General features: G+C 38.4%; 1 protein-coding gene across 2 annotated transcripts in view; it reads right to left on the bottom strand.

The window, feature by feature from the left end:
• The window catches only part of SCaMC (Short Calcium-binding Mitochondrial Carrier), a 513715-nt gene that overhangs the window by 49505 nt on the left and 442309 nt on the right, over positions 1-21901 (bottom strand). For both annotated transcript variants that reach the window (XM_067145049.2, XM_067145051.2), the window contains one exon: positions 6973-7230. In XM_067145049.2, coding sequence (XP_067001150.1) covers positions 6973-7230 — 258 coding nt within the window. The remainder of the gene's footprint in view (positions 1-6972; positions 7231-21901) is intronic.

Raw genomic sequence — 21901 nt, 5'->3', positions numbered from 1 at the left:
ACGTCATTATTTTATACAGAATGAAAATCCAATCTGTTTCCAGTCATGCAACCAGGTCAGGGATGGAATGAATTAAGTCCCCAACTAGCAGTGATGATAAGAATTGTGCCAACTGCCAAAGCCTGTCACATTCCTCTAGGGCAATGAATAATGACCAACAAATAAAATGAAATGATATAGGAGAGTGTTGCTGCAATGAACAATGACGGGGAAAACCGGAGTATCCAGAAAAAAACCTGTCCCACCTCCATTTTATCAAGCACAAATCTCACATGGAATTACTAGGATTTGAACCACAGAACCCAGTGGTGAGAGGCCAGCGCGCTGCCGCCTGAGCCGCAGAGGCTCGATTATTTTATACAGCATCTCATTAACTAATTATAATATACAGTACAATAAGGTTCACAATCAAATCTCTACAAATGACTGTTGACTATATATAATGTATACGATGTAGAAGACTGTTTCTCATCAAGATCAAGTTATCAACATGTTAGTCTTTCAATATACTTGAATTTTAGATGTCATAAAACTCACACTCCTTAGAATTTTCTTGTATAACTCTGGGTGAACATTTCCTAGGACTAAGCGTTTCTTCTCCACATCATAAGCATTTCAATATATTTCCAATAGAAGTCATACTGCATCATGCTTGTACATAGTACAGTACCATAAAGGAAAGTAAAGTTAGTAGAAATATATGACAAGTTATTTTTACACACTGTTACTATTTCTTGAAGAGGATTGCTTTTGTACATTCATTAACACGAGTGGGAAGCATTTATTCATTATCCAAATTCCCACAATCTTACCCCGAGTACCCTGGTTTGATTCCTGGCTAGGTCAGGGATATTTACCTAGATCTGAGGTATGGTTCAAGGGCCATTCAACCTAGGTGAAAAAACTGAGTAGCCATCCAATGGCGAGATTGCAGCTCCATCTAGAAAGCCAACAATAACAGCCAAGAGGGTTCATCGCACTGATCCTGCATCGCCTCGTAATCAGCAGGTCCTAAGGCTGAGTAGCTGTTATTCATTAGGCCAAGGTCCATCAAGGCTGTTTAAATACTCAAAAGTAATTTTAATGTTATCATACATTCCTGCATTTTAATGTACTACATTAAGACCAGTAATTAAGAGAGTTACTAAAGATATGGAAAGTAATCATCGGGCAGGTGATCACTTGTAAACTAGTATGATGGTCTTCCTATGCAATACACTTCTATGGGTGCCTCTTCAGATGGCTGGAAGGACCAATCCTTGAACCGCACATTTTTCACAGTGCAAGCAGATTTTTCAGCTGGAAGAGAATCCTTTGTTTGGACACTTCACACGACCTTCCTTCAAGCTCATCTTTCTCAGAGTGACTGAAGATTTTCAAATTCTTCAGCTCCGCTATAGACGGCTTCCCTCCAAGCAGTGCGATCATGAGCAAGTACTTCCCAGTTGTTCAGTGTAATGTTACAGGCTTTAATGTTTTATTACATCTTTAAACCTTTTTTGGGGGGCCACCAATGTTTCTTTTGCCATCACCAAATTCTGGGTACAGCATTTGTTTTGGAAGGCATTGGTTGGACATTTGAATCACATGCCCTGCATCTGAGGTTGAATGATCATAAGCTCTACACTAGTAGAGTTAGCTTCTTCTAAAATGCTGACATTTGCTAGTTTATCTTGCCAAGAGATTTTGAGAAGAGTAGTGGATGAGAGGGTTCATTGCACTGATCACACATCATCTTGTAATCTGTAATAAGTAATACAAAGTGATCAAATATGCTTTAATCCAGCACACAGTATTTTTATACTATGGGCAAGCGCACACCTATTTGTCGTGTATGGGTCCATGTCAGAAATGGAAAGGTAAAACCATACAACAATACAACAAACAATTTTAAGTTCATTACTTACCAAATTATGAAAGGTGGTGTTGAAATGCCTGCATTCATTCTCCACGAATTTTTTAGCACATCATTATGAAATTATTCGTCATTCATTGTAGTTCACATGGTTTCCTGATGAAAGTTGCATTTCAGTTTTTGTATGGTATGCAGGTTCATCTTACACATGTCATTTTGTAATTTACCCCAGGCGAGTATCGGGGAACCGAGAACCACAAATCCCTAATAATAACAACTCTGTTCTGCAGGAACACTTTGTGAATTTCTCTCATGGAATTATTCACAGTGTGAGCAGTGCAGAGTCCTGTTAAAAAAAAAATGCAAAATCACGCTCCCTGTCAGTTGATTCTCTGCAAAACAGGCTCAGTATGGAATTCACATAAGAAACAGAATCAACTGTATTCTCAAGAAAATTGGTCCTATGATCAGCTCTGACAACCGGGTACCACAATAACACAAATATAATTTCATGCATAGGCCTTAAATTAGAACAGCAATTCAAGGCAATATAAGTGAAGTTTTACAAAGCAATGGTGTGCTGTTTAATGTCCATGAACATTCACAAAGTAAAAATAGAGGTATAAAGGTACACCTTTTCAATACAAATTATGTAGGAGTTTTTAAATTGCCACATTATTATTTATTACATGGGACCGGTTTCGGCATAATGAACGCCACCGTCAGAAAAATAGGGAACTTACAATGACATACACTGACTGAGCAAATGTCATGAGACAGCGGAGCACTGATGCGGTGTTGTCTGCGCACCACACGCCTCCTGTGCCAGCGGCAGTTGTATGGGAGACCTTGTGAGCAGTGGCTGTGCATGTGACAGGTGTAACATGGAACGTCGTCGTGAGCTGACACCGTTCAAACGGGGTATGGTGGTCGGTGCCCGACGGATGGGAAGTGCGATTTCGGAAGTGGTGCGGGAATCAGCTTCACACGATCAACCGTGTCCAGGGTGTATCGTGAATGGTTGAATGCGGGTGTCACCGTCCACAACAGGCGAACGACCGGCCGTCCAGCCACCCTCGATGACCATGACCAGCGACATCTGAGACGGATTGTCAATAGTGACAGACTGGCAACCGTGCCACAAATCACGGCTCAATTCAACAAAGGCCGTGCTAGACACGTCTCCCAGTGGACAATCCGTAGGAACATGGGTTCTGTGGGGTATGGGAGCCGGCACCGCACACGGGTGCCACTGTTAATCCAACGTCATCGGGCACGACGACGCGCATTTGTCACCAGTCACCAGGGATGGACACTGAAACAATGGCGTAACGTGATATGGTTGGACGAATCAAGATTTCAACTGCACCATACCGATGGGAGGCACCATGTATGGCGCAGACCAGATGAAGCGATGGATCCCGCCTGCCTCGAAGGTGTGGTCCAGGGCGCTGGTGTCTCTGTTATGATCTGGGGTGCATTTTCCTGGTATGGAATGGGTCCCCTAGTTGTTCTGGAATGGACTTTGAATGGTACGCAGTATGTTGAGCTGCTCGGAGACCATCTCCACCCATTTTTGGCCTTCCAGCGCCCAGACGGTTCTGCGGTGTTTCAAGATGATAACGTGCCGCCATATCGCTCCCACGTCGCCCGGGAATGGTTCCAGGAAATTGCAGCGGAGGTCCAACGACTGCCATGGCCACCCAGGTGTCCCGATATGAACCCTATCGAGCATATCTGGGATGTCCTGGAACGCAGGCTCCGTGCCATGGATCCTGCACCCACGAACAGACCAGCATTGGTGGCCGCTCTGCAAACAATTTGGTTGTCAGCTGCGTCCAGAGGACTACCAGGGACTTGTCGACTCACTTCCACGGCGTCTCACTGCAGTTCGCAGGGCCAGAGGAGGCCCCACACGCTATTAGGTGACTATCCCATGACATTTCCTAAGTCAGTGTATATAGTGAACATAATCATGATAGACCCTATAATTAAAATATATTAAGTAGCTCAGAGTAGATATCCATTTACTTGTAAAAAAAACAGTGTTTGTTTAAAATATGGATATCCACTCTAAGCTACTTAGTATATTTTAATTATAGGGTCTATCATGATTATGTTCACTATAATATGTCATTGTAAGTTCCCCATTTGGCTGATGATGGCATTCATTATGCCGAAACCAGTGCCATGTAATAAATAATAATGTGGTGATTTAAAAACTCCTAAATAATTTGTATTGAAAAGGTGTACCTTTATACCTCAACTTTTTACTTTGTGAATCTCGATTCAATATGGACCAAACAATGAAATTCTTGACAATGAATAGTCCATGAACATGTCTTGTAGTCTGACCACAGAAATGGCAAGTGTTCCCTGTTCTGGAGAGATAAAAATCCTCTAACGGTAGACCATTCATGTTAATAAACATTAAATTGTTAAGGCTCTCTGATCCCATTGATGACTTCAAACTGTTCTTTATTAGATTCATTAAACTAAACCCTTTTTCCCCCCACAAGAAACACTTGACGCAGGTAACATAAAGAGACAATATGAAGCAACTTGTGTTGTCTGCTGTTACTTTATGCTTTAAATGAAGCTGCATAGTGCTCTACAACAAATATACTCTTCGAAATGAGAGCAGTGTTCTCCTTAGGACCTTTTTAATGGGCGCTCTGCCCTGCCATTTTTACAGACCGCCCAGCTATATGTGCTACTTACGTAACATTAATACATATTCAGGTCACTCCGTGCTCCAAATTAAAATGTAAATACTGGAAAACTATTTAAATGATAAATCTTCATTACTGTCAGCATAAATGCATCAATTACATCGTCGTTTAAATGTTCAGCTTGACTATCACATAATGTCCTGCGTGAGCGATGTCTGGTTTACGTGCAATCGCATGCAAGCACTCGATTCCGCCTGACGTCACGGGCACTCCATATCACCTGAATAGTAAGCCCCGGTGTTACATGATTTTGAATGAGCAGTAGAACACTAGAAGTTTAAAATACTCTGTCACGCCACTGCAGTTAATGTTTTTCTCTCCGATATTAGTGTTAATGACCAGAAGGGAAATAAATTGAAATGTTATCATTTTTTTTTTTTTTTTTACAAAGCTTCCTTGCCCGGCTACTCATTCCTGCCACGCGGCTAATGGGGCTAATGGGGAGAACACTGTAAGAGTGACAGATTTTTTTGAGATAAGATAATCCAGAAGGAAATGTATCATGTGAAAAACCTAGAAACTTTAAGCTTTTTGAGAAGTTCTTTATCAACTGCAGCATCAATTGTCTTCTCAGAATTGCAAATTCCTTCACAATGAATGATGAGACATTTCCACTCCTTAACTAAAGCAGTCAGTGCACCAACTTTGCTGGCAACCCATCTCACAGCATAAAGGTATTGGATATTCAGCTTTGTTTGCAGAATTCTAGATACATCCCTTAGCTGGTGTATCCTCTTTGGAGAATGTTGATAAAATGTATACACATTTTCAGTACAGAATCTATGTCATCACAATACAGTCAAGTGTAATCCGTGGGTAATGCAGCGAGTATTAACCATGAGACTCAAATTTTGGCAAATAGTTTGTACAAATCAATTTTCTGTATCAATCATGTTGGCAACACCGTCAGTTCCAATACCAATTAAGTGACTGGAACTCAACCAGTGCAATAATTTTCACTTTTTTAAAATAACCTTTGGCAGTCACACATTCAAGAGGATCAACAGACAAGAGTCTCATGGTTAATACTCGCTGCATTACCCACGGATTACACTTGACTGTATTGTGATGACATAGATTCTGTCTTTCACAGCACAGTCTTTTATGAACCATGCATAAAGCACCACTTCCTCAACAGAAGCTTTATCTGTTGATTTAAAAAAAAAGGTTTTAACAGCTGCAGATCTTAAAATCCCAGGAATAGAACCAGATTTGGGTGGACATGCAATTTGGGCTCATCAGTTTGATTGGGATGCGCCTCCAAGACTCTATTTAGCAGTGGCAGACCAACTGTGTGGTCCCGCCATGTTAGCAAATAGGGATTGCTAACCTGCTAAAGGAGAAGTGAATTCTCCATTTTCAAAAATATGTACTCCCCATGGAGATTACAATTCTAAAAAAATGGCTTTATCTGAAAATCTCAGGAATAGAACCAGCTTTTGGGTGATCAGGCTGTGTGCGTTTGTAAGAGCTTCGCCCAGACTTGACATGGATAAGTAAAAAAGAAGAACAGGGAAAGTTATGGACAGTGTCTTCTGGGATCCAGTGAAGTCCATTTTAGAATTTCTTGAACCTGGGGAAACCATACATGCTAAAAAGTAATGTCAAACAAACACTTCGCAAGCGCCACTGTGCAATCAACAGCCCAGAAACATCATCCTTTCACACAATAATGTATACCTTTGCTTCACTCAGCTCACCAAGGACGATACTGGGAAAAAATGTTGTTCTTGTATTGTCCTTTTATGTTATCATGTTTGTCCTTATCTCACCTTTCTGTTGCTCCCTCTGCCCAAACTACTTGCTTATTATGTCCTTCGTGCGTGTTTTCATACTCTTTCCTAGCTCCCCACTTTTGATGACTTATTTAAACAAAGAAGAGTAATCGAAACAGACTTTCAACCTATTAGGTCATGTTACGTACATTTAGTATGTGTTGAAGAGATGTTAAGTACAGAACAAAAATGGCCAACCGGACACCAGTGGGATCCGAACCCACAACCTCCCGATTTTGCGTTGGTTGCACTACCAGTTGAGCTATGGTGGCATAGGCCATCCTTGTTCTGTTGGAAAGGATCTAAGCTACAGGTCTGGCACTATTGCCATCACACTGTAGAGTGCCTGTCGACGGCCATGTCAATGAATATTGAATTTTCACGACTGCAGACCTTCAACCTATTAGGTCGTGTTACGTACATTTAGTACGTGTTGAAGAGATGTACGGTTGGCCATTTTTGTTCTGTACTTAACATCTCTTTAATACGTACTAAATATACATAACATGACCTAATAGGTTGAAAGTCTGTTTCGATTACAATGCGGTCGTGAAAATTCAATATTCAAAGAAGAGTAAGAACTTTTCAAAGGAAATTTGGAACAACTTACCTCCAGAGGGTAGATGACAGTCTGACTGATTCCTCCAGCAAGTGATCCTGCCACAAATCTTTCATAGATAGACAGGTCGCGAGTATTGGTGCCTCTAATGAGCCTTTTAGCCTGCTCATATGCCATAAATTTGATGGCAGTTTCTGGTGCAATTTTCACCACATTAATTCCATTGCCCCTCCAAAAGCTCCATATACCACCTTCATGGAACATATGCCTAAGGCAAGATTTGATGTTAGAATTTTTTGATCCATGAACCTGGAAATAAAGAAACTGTGTTTAGAAGTACACAACACAGATGTGTCAATTTCTGTCTATATTCAGTAATCTGTACAAAATGTTCTGATGATATTCCCATGAATGCCTATACAGCAGAATCCCACAAACTCGACCTAATGAGGACAGAAAGGTTGTAAAGTTTCCAAAATGTCGAGTTTTACAGAATAAGGGGTGGGTTATTCACAACTAAAATAAACTCGTGTCCTCAGTCCTGAGGTGGTGCAGCTGTTTTCAGGCACACCTCCAATGGAGGTGAGCTGCATGTACCATTTCAACCACATACCAGCCCTCCCACCATTCTGGCAGGACCTGGAATTGAACCTGGGCCTCCGAGGACGGCAGCTAATAGTGCTAACAGTTACACTATGGAGGTGAACAACTGATAATATTTTACTGCATATTAATATTATGAAAGTCCTAGCATAACAGAGGACACAGAAAAGTACAAAATACCCTAAAATAATTGTTAAAAATTAAAAAAGAAATAAAACTGAAGAATCAACTGGATCTTTGTACGAAGAAAAGGCGTGATGTTTTACTGTCACTCATACTCGTTTTTGTCCACCTTACTCTTCTATGTAATGGAGCAGTCCTTCACTGTGCATCATTAATTCCATCACTTTTTCCAATTCAACTTCATTTTTATCTTTGTTCTCTTGCACTAGTACAGCTATTTCACTATCTAAAAGTTCACAGTTTTCATCCTGCCCAACCATTCTCCAACATCACCTCCAGTAACATCTTCGCAGCTTGTAATTTTCTTTCTCTTCCCTGCTTTCTTGAAACTTGTTTCTTGAATGATCCAGCAACTTTCTCCAGGAATGAACGAGGCTTACATTCTCGATTTCATTCCAAGATTCAGACAGCCATCGCACTACATCCAACATGTCCGTTTTCTTTAATTTATCAATCATGTCACACCTTTCTTCCATGGTTGCGACAAGACAAGAAAGAAGTTTATGTTTGTCTCTCTTCTTCAACGCTTCCATTGTCTGACACACCAAATTCACGTTATGAGGGAAAAGCATGGCTCTTATATTGAAGCCAGCAAAAATAATTTTGTGATTAAAAAAAGAAGAAAAATTAGTGCTCTTCAAGATGTCGAGTTATACAGAATGCTGAGCTATCGGGAGTCGAGTTAGCAGGATTCTACTGTATAATATAACTTATGAAGAATTCAAGTAATTAGAAGCATATCAGTACGAGATTAATATCACAGAGTCAATGTGGAGTGGGGAGTCATCAAGAACAGTACTGGTGCAACTGTTTTACTCTAATGTAGAAAGACACTACTAGGAAATTTTTTCATAGTTAAAATGACAATAAATAACAAAACTATTTGTTTATGAAAATATTAAATGGTAATATGTTCTCCCTTGATGACAGAATACAGAAGCAGTTAACCATATGAAATACGGATGGCAGCAGCAGAAAATTGTACCACATAACATGAAAAATCCCACCACAAACTATTACATTATTAAAAAATTCTTAAACAGGTCTCATGGTATGGCTTTTAGTGCCGGGAGTGTCTGAGGACATGTTTGGCTCACCTGGTGCAGATTTTTCCATTTGACGCCCATGGGTGACCTATGTGCCTGGACATGGGATGATTATGATGATAATGAAGTAGGGAGAGGGTGAAATCCAGGGTTGACATGTAGCCTACTCCTGTCTAGTAACACCAAGGGGTTCTCCTCAAAACTTTACATTTTCATCCGATGGAAGAATAATCATCAACAGCGTCATACGCTCCCACTCCATGTGAACACTGTGGAAAGGTTTGGAACTGAATCCCAGCCTTTGGCACACATCCAGTGATTAGAAATTGTATACAACCACCTCTCCTACCCTGCTAGCCAACAATCTGACGGTGACATTTTTTTTTCGACCAACAGGACTTGAACCAGCAAACCGCATTATCAGACAATATAGAGGTGATGCCTTAGCGATCATGGCCACTGGGCAGGCTCTTAAAAAGGTAGCGTATTGGAAAAGCTCTAGACAGTGTTAGATAACTATTTTACACCAAGCAAGAGGTAAATTACTGACAACTGTTTTAAAGATGAACATACTTTCATAGAAATCAATAAAGGACCTTATAGATCAGGGCTTCTCAGGGTGCACGCACCTGTGCATTGCGCGGTGCACAGTGCAAAAGACGACTTTGCTTGGATGACCAGAGTGAACACCCTCACTCTTCGATTTGGAGCAATAGCGCTGTCTCTCTCTTTCCCCATGCCTGTCTCGCTCCCTCTGCCTGTCTCCCTCTTCCTCACTTGTTCCGTGGCGCTCCAAATATAAGCTGAGCTTAGCCAAGTCGCCCCGAGACGACATGCTAGTCCAAGCCAAGCCGAGTGGGACCGATCCACTGTGCACAGGACCTCTGCGCTTCAGTTTGCATGCATGAGATTTCGGGAGTTTGAGAGGCCCTGTTATAGAACATGGACATACCGCACACATGTGGAGAAGATGTAGATATAATTTAATGTGACAATTGAGATAGCTACTTTCAACCACTGAGAATGATAAATGCAATGATAAAAACATACATGTAATTTAGAAGTAAGAAACATGGATAATATATAAAACTATACATTAAATACATATACATTAAAGGAAGGCAAAAGTTAAATTTAGAGGTGAATTAACAGAATCATTCACTATAAAAACTGGACTTCGACAAGGAGACAGACTTTCACCATTGTTATTTAATTGTGCACTGGAGAAGGTTATGCGCGAATGGAACAAGAAATGCCAACCAACTATCAAGATCGGTAGAAATGTTAAACTCAACTGCCTTGCTTTTGCGGACGATTTAGCATTACTTGCAAATACAATAGAAGAGGCTAAATTTCAAATTAAACAACTAGAAATTATAGCTAAAAAAATGGGATTACAAATTTAATTTGAAAAACCAGAAATGATGCCAACTTTTAAAGTTGATTTACCAGTTATTCAACTGAACAGTAATAAAGAGATTAAAGTTGTTCAGAAATTCAAATATCTTGGGGAAATAATAACATGGAACACAAATGAAAAAGAAGCAATAAAACACAGAACAACTAAATTTAAACAAGCACAAAGACTTACCTGGCCAACCTATTAAAAAAATCTCTTTCGATAAACGCTAAGCTGAAACACTATAATTCAATAGTTAAACCAGAGGCAACGTATGCTAGTGAAACTTTATTCAATTAAATATAAAATCTACAACAGACAAATTACAGAAAACTGAGAGAAGAATTCTTAGAACAATCTATATATATATATAAAATAAAGAGTTTTGTCTGTACATTGTTCAGAATTTGAAAAGAATGGTATTTCTGTATCGGTCATGTCCACCGTAACAAGGAAATGCATTTTTTGCTTTTCCGTAATGTCTGTCTGTCTGTCTGTCTGTCTGTCTGTCTGTCTGTCTGTCTGTCTGTCTGTCTGTCTTTACACGCATCATGAGAGAACGGCTGAAGAGAATTTAATAAAAATCGGTATGTAGAATCGGGGGGGTGGGCCGCTACAATCTAGACTATACATTATTTTATTCACGCTGAGTGAAATGGTAGTTTAGGGGAAGCCCTAAAATTCAATTCTCAAATATTTATATTATTAGTGGTCATATCGATAAATACTACATAACTTTCTGATCATTTACGTCTTATGCATTTTTACCGTACCGGCTATGATAACAGATATATTCATAAATTTGGATTTTTGTTGCTAAGTCCATATCAACGCCGAGCCCCGACAAAATGGGTAAACAGAATTTAATGAAAATCGGTATATAGAGTCGGGGAATAAGAAACTACAGTTTAAGCTATAAACAATGTTATTCACCCTGGGTGAAATGGTAGTTTAGGGGAAGGCACCTAAAATTTAATTTTTATATACCTATGTTCTTGGTCCTATGGAAAAGTACTACATAACAAAAGTTATAGAGAATATAATTTCCGATCATTTATGTTTTATTCGGTTTTACCGTACCGACTATGATTAGAGTGGTATTTCAGAACCAGAAGACAATTAATAATGTGACGGCCTACAATATCGAAAGCGCGTAACATAGATCAACAATAACATTACACTGACCGTTGTTTGTTGTAATGTTCTTTGTCTCTTATGCTGACATTCAACTCCGATAGATGGGATTACTGCTGCGTACCGAGTATAAATAATAATGTTATTTGCTTTACGTCCCACTAACTACTTTTACGGTTTTCGAAGAAGCCGAGGTGCCGGAATTTAGTCCCGCAGGAGTTCTTTTACGTGCTAGTAAATCTACCGACACGAGGCTGTCGTATTTGAGCACCTTCAAATACCACCGGACTGAGCCAGGATCGAACCTGCCAAGTTGGTGTCAGAAGGCCAGCGCCTCAACCGTCTGAGCCACTCAGCCCGGCGTACCGAGTATAACAGCCTAACTGAATATTGGCGGGAAATAGCTGAGGAGTTAGATAACTTTCTTCATTAGCATGCCAATCCTCTGGTTCACACATTTTCTGATACTGCTGGTACGTAACACATTGGTTCATCATAGTATGCCAGCTATTCGATACCTACTCTGACGCGCTGTTTTGAATGAGCAGTGTGCGCACTTACGCCAGAGGCTCAATTAGTAGTAGTAGTAGTAGTAGTAGTAGTAGTAGTAGTAGGAGTAGTAGTATGAACTGGTATGGGATTACAATTTAGCCCTATTCCAAATTATAGTACCAGAATTCACCAAATAACTAAAAATTCAACCTTGAAAAGAGCCGTTTCTTAGGAAAAGCTTCTTCCTCTTCACTTTTATTAAATCTACATTCATTTTATTCCAAATTAGCAGCGAAGATGTGGTTTCTTCTCTGGCTTGGAGGAAAAATTGCCTCCACGTCAGATAGTTCTTTCGCCCGCCAGTGTAGTGAATTGAGATTTTCTGACTCATCGGGTACTCCCAGGAAGCCGATAAGTAAACGGGCATAGTTTTTGTCCTGGGACTATCCACTATTTGAACACCCCCCCCCCCCCCGCCGAAATAAAGGACGAAGATTGTTCATAGATCACGGATGTCTGCGTCTTGGTCATTCCAGCTCTGTAGCTTTGGACTGTTAGTTCGGCAGCATAGTACTGTTCGTTAAAAGTGAAAAAATGTGTGATTTTTCATTTGATCGAGTATTTCATATGAAGGCATTGCTTTTAATCGCACCATTCCTACTGACGTCATTGTAATGACCCATGTTCATTTCAGTTGGGAAAACCACTAAAAGAGTCTTTCTCAGAATCTATAATAATAATAATAATAATAATAATAATAATAATAATAATAATAATAATAATAATAATAATAATAATAATAATGTTATTTGCTTTACGTCCCACTAACTATCAGAATCTATAAAGGCAGGCGGAGAGTGAGTGTCTGCCATTATAATGAAAACTCCCCAACCTGATTGTGAGTGACGGTAGGCAAGGTGGCCTACCATTAAAATGAAAATTCCCTAACCCAGTCTTGATATGAGAAAAGACGTTCTAGGGCAACGTTAAGAGCTATGCAACTTAATACAATCTTGGTCACAACGTTTACACTACCTAACCTAGAATTCTGTATAAAATTTAGAATTCCGTAGCGAAGCACGGGTACATCAGCTAGTTATTAATAAAAAACACCAAGTTGATGGGCAGTGGAGATTGTTGCCTAACAACATTGTCTATCGTGAATGTGAATCAATAATATCTACAATGCGTAAAAGAAGAACCTTTTTCTGTCACATATCAAGATTACGAGACACCAGGATATTGAAACAACTATTCAATTACTTTTTGAAGAATAAAATCAATAATAATTGGTTCAAAGAAGTTCAGGATGATTTGAAAGAATTGGGTATAACTCGGCAACAAATCAAAGACAGAAAAGAGAAGAGGACTTTGAAGAACAAAAGCATAAGTCTCAAACTAAAAACAGTTGAACGGAAACAATATACTATATCGGACACACAAAGGGCTTCCAGGTCGGAGAGGATGAGAAAGTTCTGGGAGAAGAAAAAGAAGAAATTAACTAAAATGTATTGATTTCAGTGCCCCAATGTGGGCGTAAAATATTTAAATAGTAAATAAATAAAGGAAGCCTGCAATCTACAAAATGGAGGAGGCTACGATCACAGAATGATCACGTGCCATTTCCAGCCTCATTGTAGCCTACCACAAGGTACCAGAAATAGTCTCAAAAATATGAGCAAAAAATAACAGAAAAAGTAATTGATGATTGACTGACTAATTAATGATCTATTTATCCTGGCAAAATTAACGCCAAGTGGCAGTGCAAAGAGTCTCAAATCAAAAAAATTGTTTGAAGTATAACTATTTATTTTTAATTTTTTTATTTGCAAATTGACGACTGAGGATCACCCTACAATTCCACTTTTGCTTTGTCTGAAGTTTCCTCTTCCTCCAGTACTCCTTCATATGGGCACTATGCTGTTTCTACTGTTCATCCGTCCAGGCTCTTCGCGTCTTTGCAGGTCTTTTGACTCAAAACCATTCCAAATTTTGAATCATGGTCTAAAATGTTTTTCTGTTTAACATTTGAACTTCCTGGATGTTGGACTTCTCTAGATCTTTACGAACTTCCTTAATCCGTGCCGCCGTTGTCTTCTTGTTCCACAGGTAGTCAAACTTTTTGGTTAGTCTGGTTTTGTACATTGTGTACAATTATTATTACTTTTTTTTTTTTTACAAGTTGCTTTACATCGCATCGGCACAGACAAGTCTTACGATGATGATGGGACAGGAAAGGGCTTTTAATTAATCTTTTGATTGTGGTAGATAGACCCATTCATGCCCGCACCTTCTTTCACCTCTGTCTACCACGGAATCCCCGTAACAATAATAATAATAATAATAATAATAATAATAATAATAATAATAATAATAATAATAATAATAATAATAATAATAATAATAATAATAATAATAATAATAATAATACCGAGCTCGATAGCTGCAGTCACTTAAGTGCGGCCAGTATCCAGTATTTGGGAGATACTGGGTTCGAACCTCACTGTCGGCAGCCCTGACGAGGGTTTTCAGTGGTTTCCCATTTTCACACCAGGTAAATGATGGGGCTGTACCTTAATTAAGGCCATGCTTCTACCTTCCCACTCCTAGCTTAACGTTACAAGTTATAATAAAGTAAGGTTAAAATATAAGCTAGTAGTAAGCTCAACCTATAGTTTTGTAAGCCATAATGTTAGGTATTGGAAATAACTAAGTTGCGTATGAAACTGTACATGATGCTGGATTTAGAATGTTAAACTAGTAGTATTTCTTGTAATATTATTTTTCTATGAAATTGCTTTTTGTATTCCAGTTGTTGTAGTAGTTTTGTAGTATGTTTTAACTTGACTTTATTATCACTTGTAGTGTTAAGCTAGTAGTAATTTTAATCTATAATATTGTAATTCGTAGTGTTAAGTACTGGTTGTGTGCGAATTTGTATATAATGACGGTGGATTTAGAAAGTTAAACTAGTAGTATTTCTTGTAATAATTTCTTTCCATGGATTTGCTTGTTGTACTCTTGTTGTCGTAATTGTTGTTGTTGTTGTTGTTGTTGTTGTTGTGGGGTTTTTACGATTTAACTTCACTTTATTATCAGTTATAATGTTAAGCTAGTAGTAAAGTCAACCTATAGTATTACTGTAAGCCGTAGTGTTAAGCAATGGAAATACTTAAGTTGTGTGTAAATTTGTATATGATGATACCGTATTTAGGACGTTAAACTAATAGTAATTCTTGTAATAATTTCTTTCCATGGATTTGCTTGTTGTACTCTTGCTGTTGGTTTGTTTGGTTGGTTGGTGGTTGTTGTTGGGTAATTATGTTAAATTTCTTTATTATTACATTACTGTAAGTGACAATCGCCACAGGGATATTTCCCATTTGCAATGTATTTGTTAATAATAATAATAATAATAATAATAATAATAATAATAATAATAATAATAATAATAATAATAATAACAACAACAACATCACACCAGTCGTAATCGGTAAGTTGTGTATCATCATGGAAAGTTGGCATTTACTTCACTTAATAACCATAACCACAAAACATCTTGTGATTTCACAGTATTCACAATATTTCGACCACAAATAACGCACTTTTTATTATTCTTTTTAGAATTTGTTTCACGATGCCCCGCCACAGACAGTTCTTATGGCGACGATGGGACAGGAAAGGCCTAGGAGTGGGAAGGAAGCGGCCATGGCCTTAATTAAGGAACAGCCCTTGCATTTGCCTGGTGTGAAAATGGGAAAACACGGAAAACCATCTTCAGGACTGCCGACAGAGGGGTTCGAACCCACTATCTCCCGGACGCAAGCTCACAGCTGCGCGCCGCTACCTGCACGACCAACTCGCCCGGTAAAACGCACATTCGGGAGCACTCCGTACCACGGTTCGTACTTCACGTCTTACTCAACAGCCGAGTGCCGGATGAAAATGTTCAAATTAATCTCCAGATACTTATGCTACTGAAAAAACAAAATTGTTAAGAGCAGAACGTGTTAAGTCTCTTTAGTACATATCCTGACTTTTCGGGATGAACCTGAATGTCCTCAATGTACGGCAGAAATACGTGCGTTAACCAGTGCAATCTTTCATAGTCTATCTCACCAAAAAAACTTCTCATTCCTCGCGTGTGTACCGTTGGATGTGTTCCAAACATCACTGATATCAAATAATCATTTCTGCGTCGGGGAAAACATTCGATTTGTTAGCGCGATGTTAAACCACTAGCAAAAATAATTTCTGAAAATGTTCTATGAAATCACGGTCCCACGTGAACTGCATTGGCCATTAATTTCCTTAGAACATACAACTTCAGTACGTTTTAGGCAAGCCAATACTTCTGGTGAAAAGACAACCTTGGCTCTGGAAACATTTCTTCAATCAATCATTAATCATTACTGATCTGCATTTAGGGCAGTCACCCAGGTGGCAGATTCCTGTTGTTTCCCTAGCTTTTTCATAAAATATTGCAAAGAAATTGGAAATTCATTAAACACCTTTTTTGATAAAATACTCTAATCCCTAATTTCACTTCCTACAAATGAACATTTGCCCCAATTTGCCCTCTTGAATTCCAACTTTATCTTTATATTGTGATCTTTCATACTTTCAAGATGCTACTCAAATAATGTCATTCCACGCCATCTCTCCACTGACAGCTCGGAACATACCACTTAGTTGAGCAGCTCTTCTCCTTTCTCTCAAGTCTTCCCAGCCCAAACTTTGCAACATTTTTGTACCGCTACTCTTTTGTCGGAAATCACCCAGAACAAATCGCACTGGTTTTCTTTCGATTTTTTCCACTTCTTGAATCAAATAATCCCGGTGAGGGTCCCATACACTGGAACCATACTCTAGTTGGGGTCTTACCAGAGACTTACATGTCCTCTCCTTTGCATCCTTACTACAACCCCTAAACACTCCCATAACCATGTGCAGAGATCTGTACCCTTTATTTACAATCCCATTTATGTGATTACCCAGTAATTAAAACTGAGAGGACTTCTCCTATTTGTGAAACTCACAACCTCACTTTTAACCCCGTGTATCATCATCTCACAACATTATCGAGGTCATTTTGTAGTTTCTCACAAACTTGTAACTTATTTATTACTCTATACAGAATAACATCATCCGCAAAAAGCCTTATCTCTGATTCCACTGCTTTACTCATATCATCCATATATATAAAATAGGAGTTTTGTCCGTACATTGCTCATAATTTGAAAAGAATGGTATTTCTGTATCGGTTATGTCTACAGTAACAAGGACATGCACTTTTTACTTTTCCGTAATTTCTCTGTCTGTCTGTCTGTCTGTCTGTCTGTCTGTCTTTCTTGTCCCCTTCACATTTGGCCTACAACGAATCATTTTATTGTATGTGGAAATGGGATGTTATCATTCTTTCATTGAGGGTGATATATTACAAGTTTATGCCAACACAGTCGTGTTTTCTTATAGAGAACTGTTTGGACAGGCAGGGAGCACAGTATTGATTTTTCAATCGACCGGCCAGCTGAGTCATGTGACCTACTGGGACACTTTCAAGATCTCTCTAATTAGCAGCCCGTGTGGAATATTCAGGAGACAGTAATATCTAGAATTATGAGAACCTATCAGGTGAAAGTACGATGTCCAATTACGAGACGACATAGAGATACACCCACCCGGTGTAAATGCTTAAATACCAGATCATCTTCTGGTAGTCGTCGAGTGAAGCAGATTTTCGAGAACGAAGTTACGCACTGTTCTTCGATAAATTCCACGTGGTTGTGTGTGAGAACAGAGTCTAAATTTTTTGTGTCAGTTTCAGATCTTGTCCAGTCAAGGGAGGACATGTTCGATAATCTTCGCCAGGATGTTTCACCCATCGTCCGAAGGAGCAATCTACAGGATTATGGATATCGACTCTGCTGTCAACATGAAGAACTAAGATGTAGGCATTATCTAGCATGGGGAGATAGCGACTGGAAGCAGACTGCCATGTAAGCAGATCACCATGTGAGCAGATTCAGTCATCGACAGAGAGATCCACTTTCATCAGAAATTTAAGTACCATTTTATAATGATTTTTCTGTTCATCTTTGTAGAAATAATACTTACTTATTCATTTATGGTAGTATTTCTATTAGATTAGAAAATTTTCACAATATTTCCATTCTTCTTTTCTATGGGTAATGGTAGTGTTGTTACGTTGTGAGTGTATGATTTGTTGGACTCTATTAGTGTAGTTAGACTGTGTGTGTCTTCTAATATGATTCTGAAAGTCCCTTCGACAGCTTAGAGTACTATTTAAAAATCATAGACCTCACCGATAAAAGATGATTGTTTTTGAAAGTATTTTCAAATGTTTGAACTCGAGTGGGACAAAATTACGTCACATTTAACATGTTGAATTTCAGAGTAAATTTCATCTCATGTATTTCATTGGATTTTATGCTAGTGTCATCATATTCAGTGTCGAATTCAGACTTTTGTGAAATTGATATCCAGCAATAAATAAATAAATAAATAAATAATAATAATAATAATAATAATAATAATAATAATAATAATAATAATAATAATAATAAATCGTAGATCGGGTTAAACTAACATTTAATGGTCATGAGTTACAAATGTTACTTGTTCTTATTGTGTAATGTTTGATGTGTGCTCTATTACGTGGAATATGAGCCTGGAATACGGCAGAATCCTGAGGGATGAATTACATAGTTTATTTGGGAAGCATGTGTCTAGTGAACCATGTCTTCTGCATATTTTGGAGCACGTGTTGAATGATGTGAGTAAGAGTTAAAAGTAATAATAATTTTATCATGACTCATGAACCACAGGTTCGATGGTGTTAATGTTTAACCTATATTTATGTGCGTGTTAGTTTTCGACAATTCTTCTGAATATTGAACTGCTGATATTCTTGATAATCAACGTTGTGAGAGCCGTTATTTATGAATAAGTGATTGCTCATATTTAACCACATTTCTGTGAGGGTCGTGAGTGATATTTACCCGATACCGTCATCTTAAAATTCCATGAATAAGAGAATAAAAATCAGAACTTAATAGTAAAATTCCAGAATCCGATTGTAATATATGTAAATAATAATCGTGTATCATTTGTGTGATTGTGGAGTGAGTGTAGTAGTTAATTACATTTTTCTGTGATTTATTGAAATGTGGTTCTGACCTGGCCACGTGTTCACCATGTTGGGCCCAGGTTATTTCCAGCGTTGTTTGTGACGATTTATTTTGAGATGGTTAAAACCTTTTGTAAGTTCTATTTAAAATTTACGTAAAAGTAACATTAGGGTACCAGCCGAAAATGAATAAGTGCGTAATATTTCAATCGTATGGGCAAGGTACCCAAAATTTGTAAAGATTGTTAATTTCATTTTTGAGGCGTCATATACCGGTATCGTGGATTGATTAATGTCGCATATTATTCGGAGAAGTTTAGAAGGAATTTCGTGGAAATAATTCTTGTGAATGTATTTAATGGTGATAAAGTCTTGAATAGACATGCTTCAGTAAATTTATATAATACAATATTTCAAAAGCATAGTTCAGTGGAACTCACGCTATTTAAACATAATAATGTTAATGGAACTTATCCACGAGAGGACGACAATGTTATAATATTTCTGTTAGTATTTGTGAAAGTTAATGACGCTACAATTAATTAATTGTTTCATAAATATGTACACTTTCTTTGTGTGAATGTAGACGCTATCACGATAGCATACGATAGTATTCGAGAGCCTAGGACAGTCTAGGATAACCTAGGATGGCATAGGATAATTTACGAGCCATGGAAAGCGTATTGCTATTTAATTTTCTTGTAATTTGTTAATAATCCAACCATTATTAAGAGAAGGTTCTTCCGGCATGTTTTTTACTTTATTCAAGCCAGATGTGGGCTAATGGATACTTATTGTATATTTCAGTTAAATTCAAGCTTCGATATGAGTGGAGAACGAAGGTGTAACATATCAGACAATTTGTGGAGAAGAATTCTGAACAAAATCCATCAAGATTTATTTGTTTATTTTGTTAAATTTGTGTTTTTTTTGAGTGCTAGCTTTAATAAATGTCAAACCTGTTGTTTAAAATGTTTTATTGTCGCCAGTCCTTGTATCTTACCTGCCCTTTAAAAACAAGCAAGGCCCGACAGCGAACTGTCCACAACTTGGACTTTCGCCCTCCGGCTGAGCTGACCGGGAATAAAGGGGACAGTATGTATGTATGTATGTATGTATGTATGTATGTATGTATGTATGTATGTACAGGGTCTTTATTTATGCTTGGCAGGGACTTCCTCGCTCGACCATGGCCGCCAGTGACGGTTCAGTTGCCGGCTACCGCGCGTGCGTATGTACGGCAGAATACGGTGCTCAAAATCATTACCATGCATTTTACTCACCACGTTTACAGTTTATGCTCAAATAATTATAATGCATTATCATGCATTTTACTCACCTTTATGCTGAAAATGTTCCCCATGCGCTGCCAAAATAATCGGCATCTCCTAATGAAGTTTTCGGTTACTCTACCAAGTTCTTCAGCACTGATGGATGCAATTGCAACTCTTATATTGTCTTTAAGTTCATCTAGGGTGTGACGGTTGTTCCCATACACTACAATTTTTTTTAACATTCCCCACAAATAAAAATCACATGCCGTTAAATCTGGGCTACGAGGAGGCCACAGATTTTTACTTATGATCCCCGTACCAAACACGCTTCATTAAGGACATAACGACCTTTACGTCTATTTTTATTGTTTACTAAACCTGTAGGTTTGAATCTCTTGGCCAGTTGTTTTATTGTCAGACTGATAGGAATGGGTCTCCCTGGAAATTTCGCTCGCAACTTTTGTCTTGTCCTAGCGCGCGATTTTCTGCACGTAATGTAAGTATTGTGCAGATATACACGTTCACGTAACGAATATTTCACATACATTACAGCACTATACACAACCACAATAAAACACTATATAATACGACATACAGTACGCAGTAGCTTCATTGAACACCCTACTATCTCGGAGCTCAGCTCTCAGCAACTGCAGAAGTGCCGGAAACCGCGCGCGCCAGCGGCTGGTAGCGGGCTGTCATCGGCGGCCAAGCTCGAGCGATAAAGTCCCTGCCAAGCATAAATAAAGACCCTGTATGTACGTATGCATGCATGCATGCATGTACACGCTTCACGAGAAAACGGCTGAAGAGAATTTAATGAAAATCGGTTTGTAACGTCGGGGGATAAACCACTACAATCTAGGCTATAAATCATATTATTCACGCTGAGTGAAATGGTAATTTGGGGGAAGGCCTAAATTTTTATTTTCAAATATTTATATCATTAGTGGGCCTATCGATGAATATTATATAACAAATTATATAGAATTAAATTTCCGATTATTTATGTCATACATTTTTACTGTACCGGCTATGATAACACATATATTCATGAATTTGTATGTTTGCTGTTACGTCCATATCAACGTCGAGCCACGAAAATGGGTAAACAGAATTTAATGAAAATCAGTATACAGAGTCGGGGAATAAGAAACTACAGTCTAAGCTATAAAAAATTTTATTCACCCTGGATGAAATTGTAGTGTAGAGGAAGGCGCCTAAAATGTAATTTTTAATACCTATGTTATTGGTCCTAACGAAAAGTAAGTTACTACATAACAAAAAGTTATAGAAAAACAATTTCATGTTTTATTCAGTTTTAACGTAACGGCCATGATAAGAGTGGTATTTCAGAGTCGGAAAAAACTAAATGTGAAGGCCTACAAAATCGAAAGCGCATAACATTGATCAACAATAACATTACATTGATCATTGTTTGTTGTGATGTTCTTTCTCTCTTATGCTACCACTCAACTCCGATAGATGGGATTACTGCTGCGTACCGAGTATAACAGCCGGACTGAATACTGGCGGGAAATAGCTGGGGAGTTAGAAAACTTTCTTCTTTAGCATGCCATTTCTCTGGTTCATACATTTTCTGATACTGCTGGGGTTCATCATGGTGTTCCAGCTATTCGATCCCTACTCTGACGCGCTGTTTTGAATTAGCAGTGTGCACACTTAAGGCAGAGGCTCG

This window comes from Anabrus simplex, chromosome 4 (assembly GCF_040414725.1).
Source record: "Anabrus simplex isolate iqAnaSimp1 chromosome 4, ASM4041472v1, whole genome shotgun sequence".
Classification (NCBI taxonomy): domain Eukaryota; kingdom Metazoa; phylum Arthropoda; class Insecta; order Orthoptera; family Tettigoniidae; genus Anabrus; species Anabrus simplex.
Note: the sequence above shows the minus strand (reverse complement) of the source record. Positions and strands in the feature narration are given on the sequence as shown.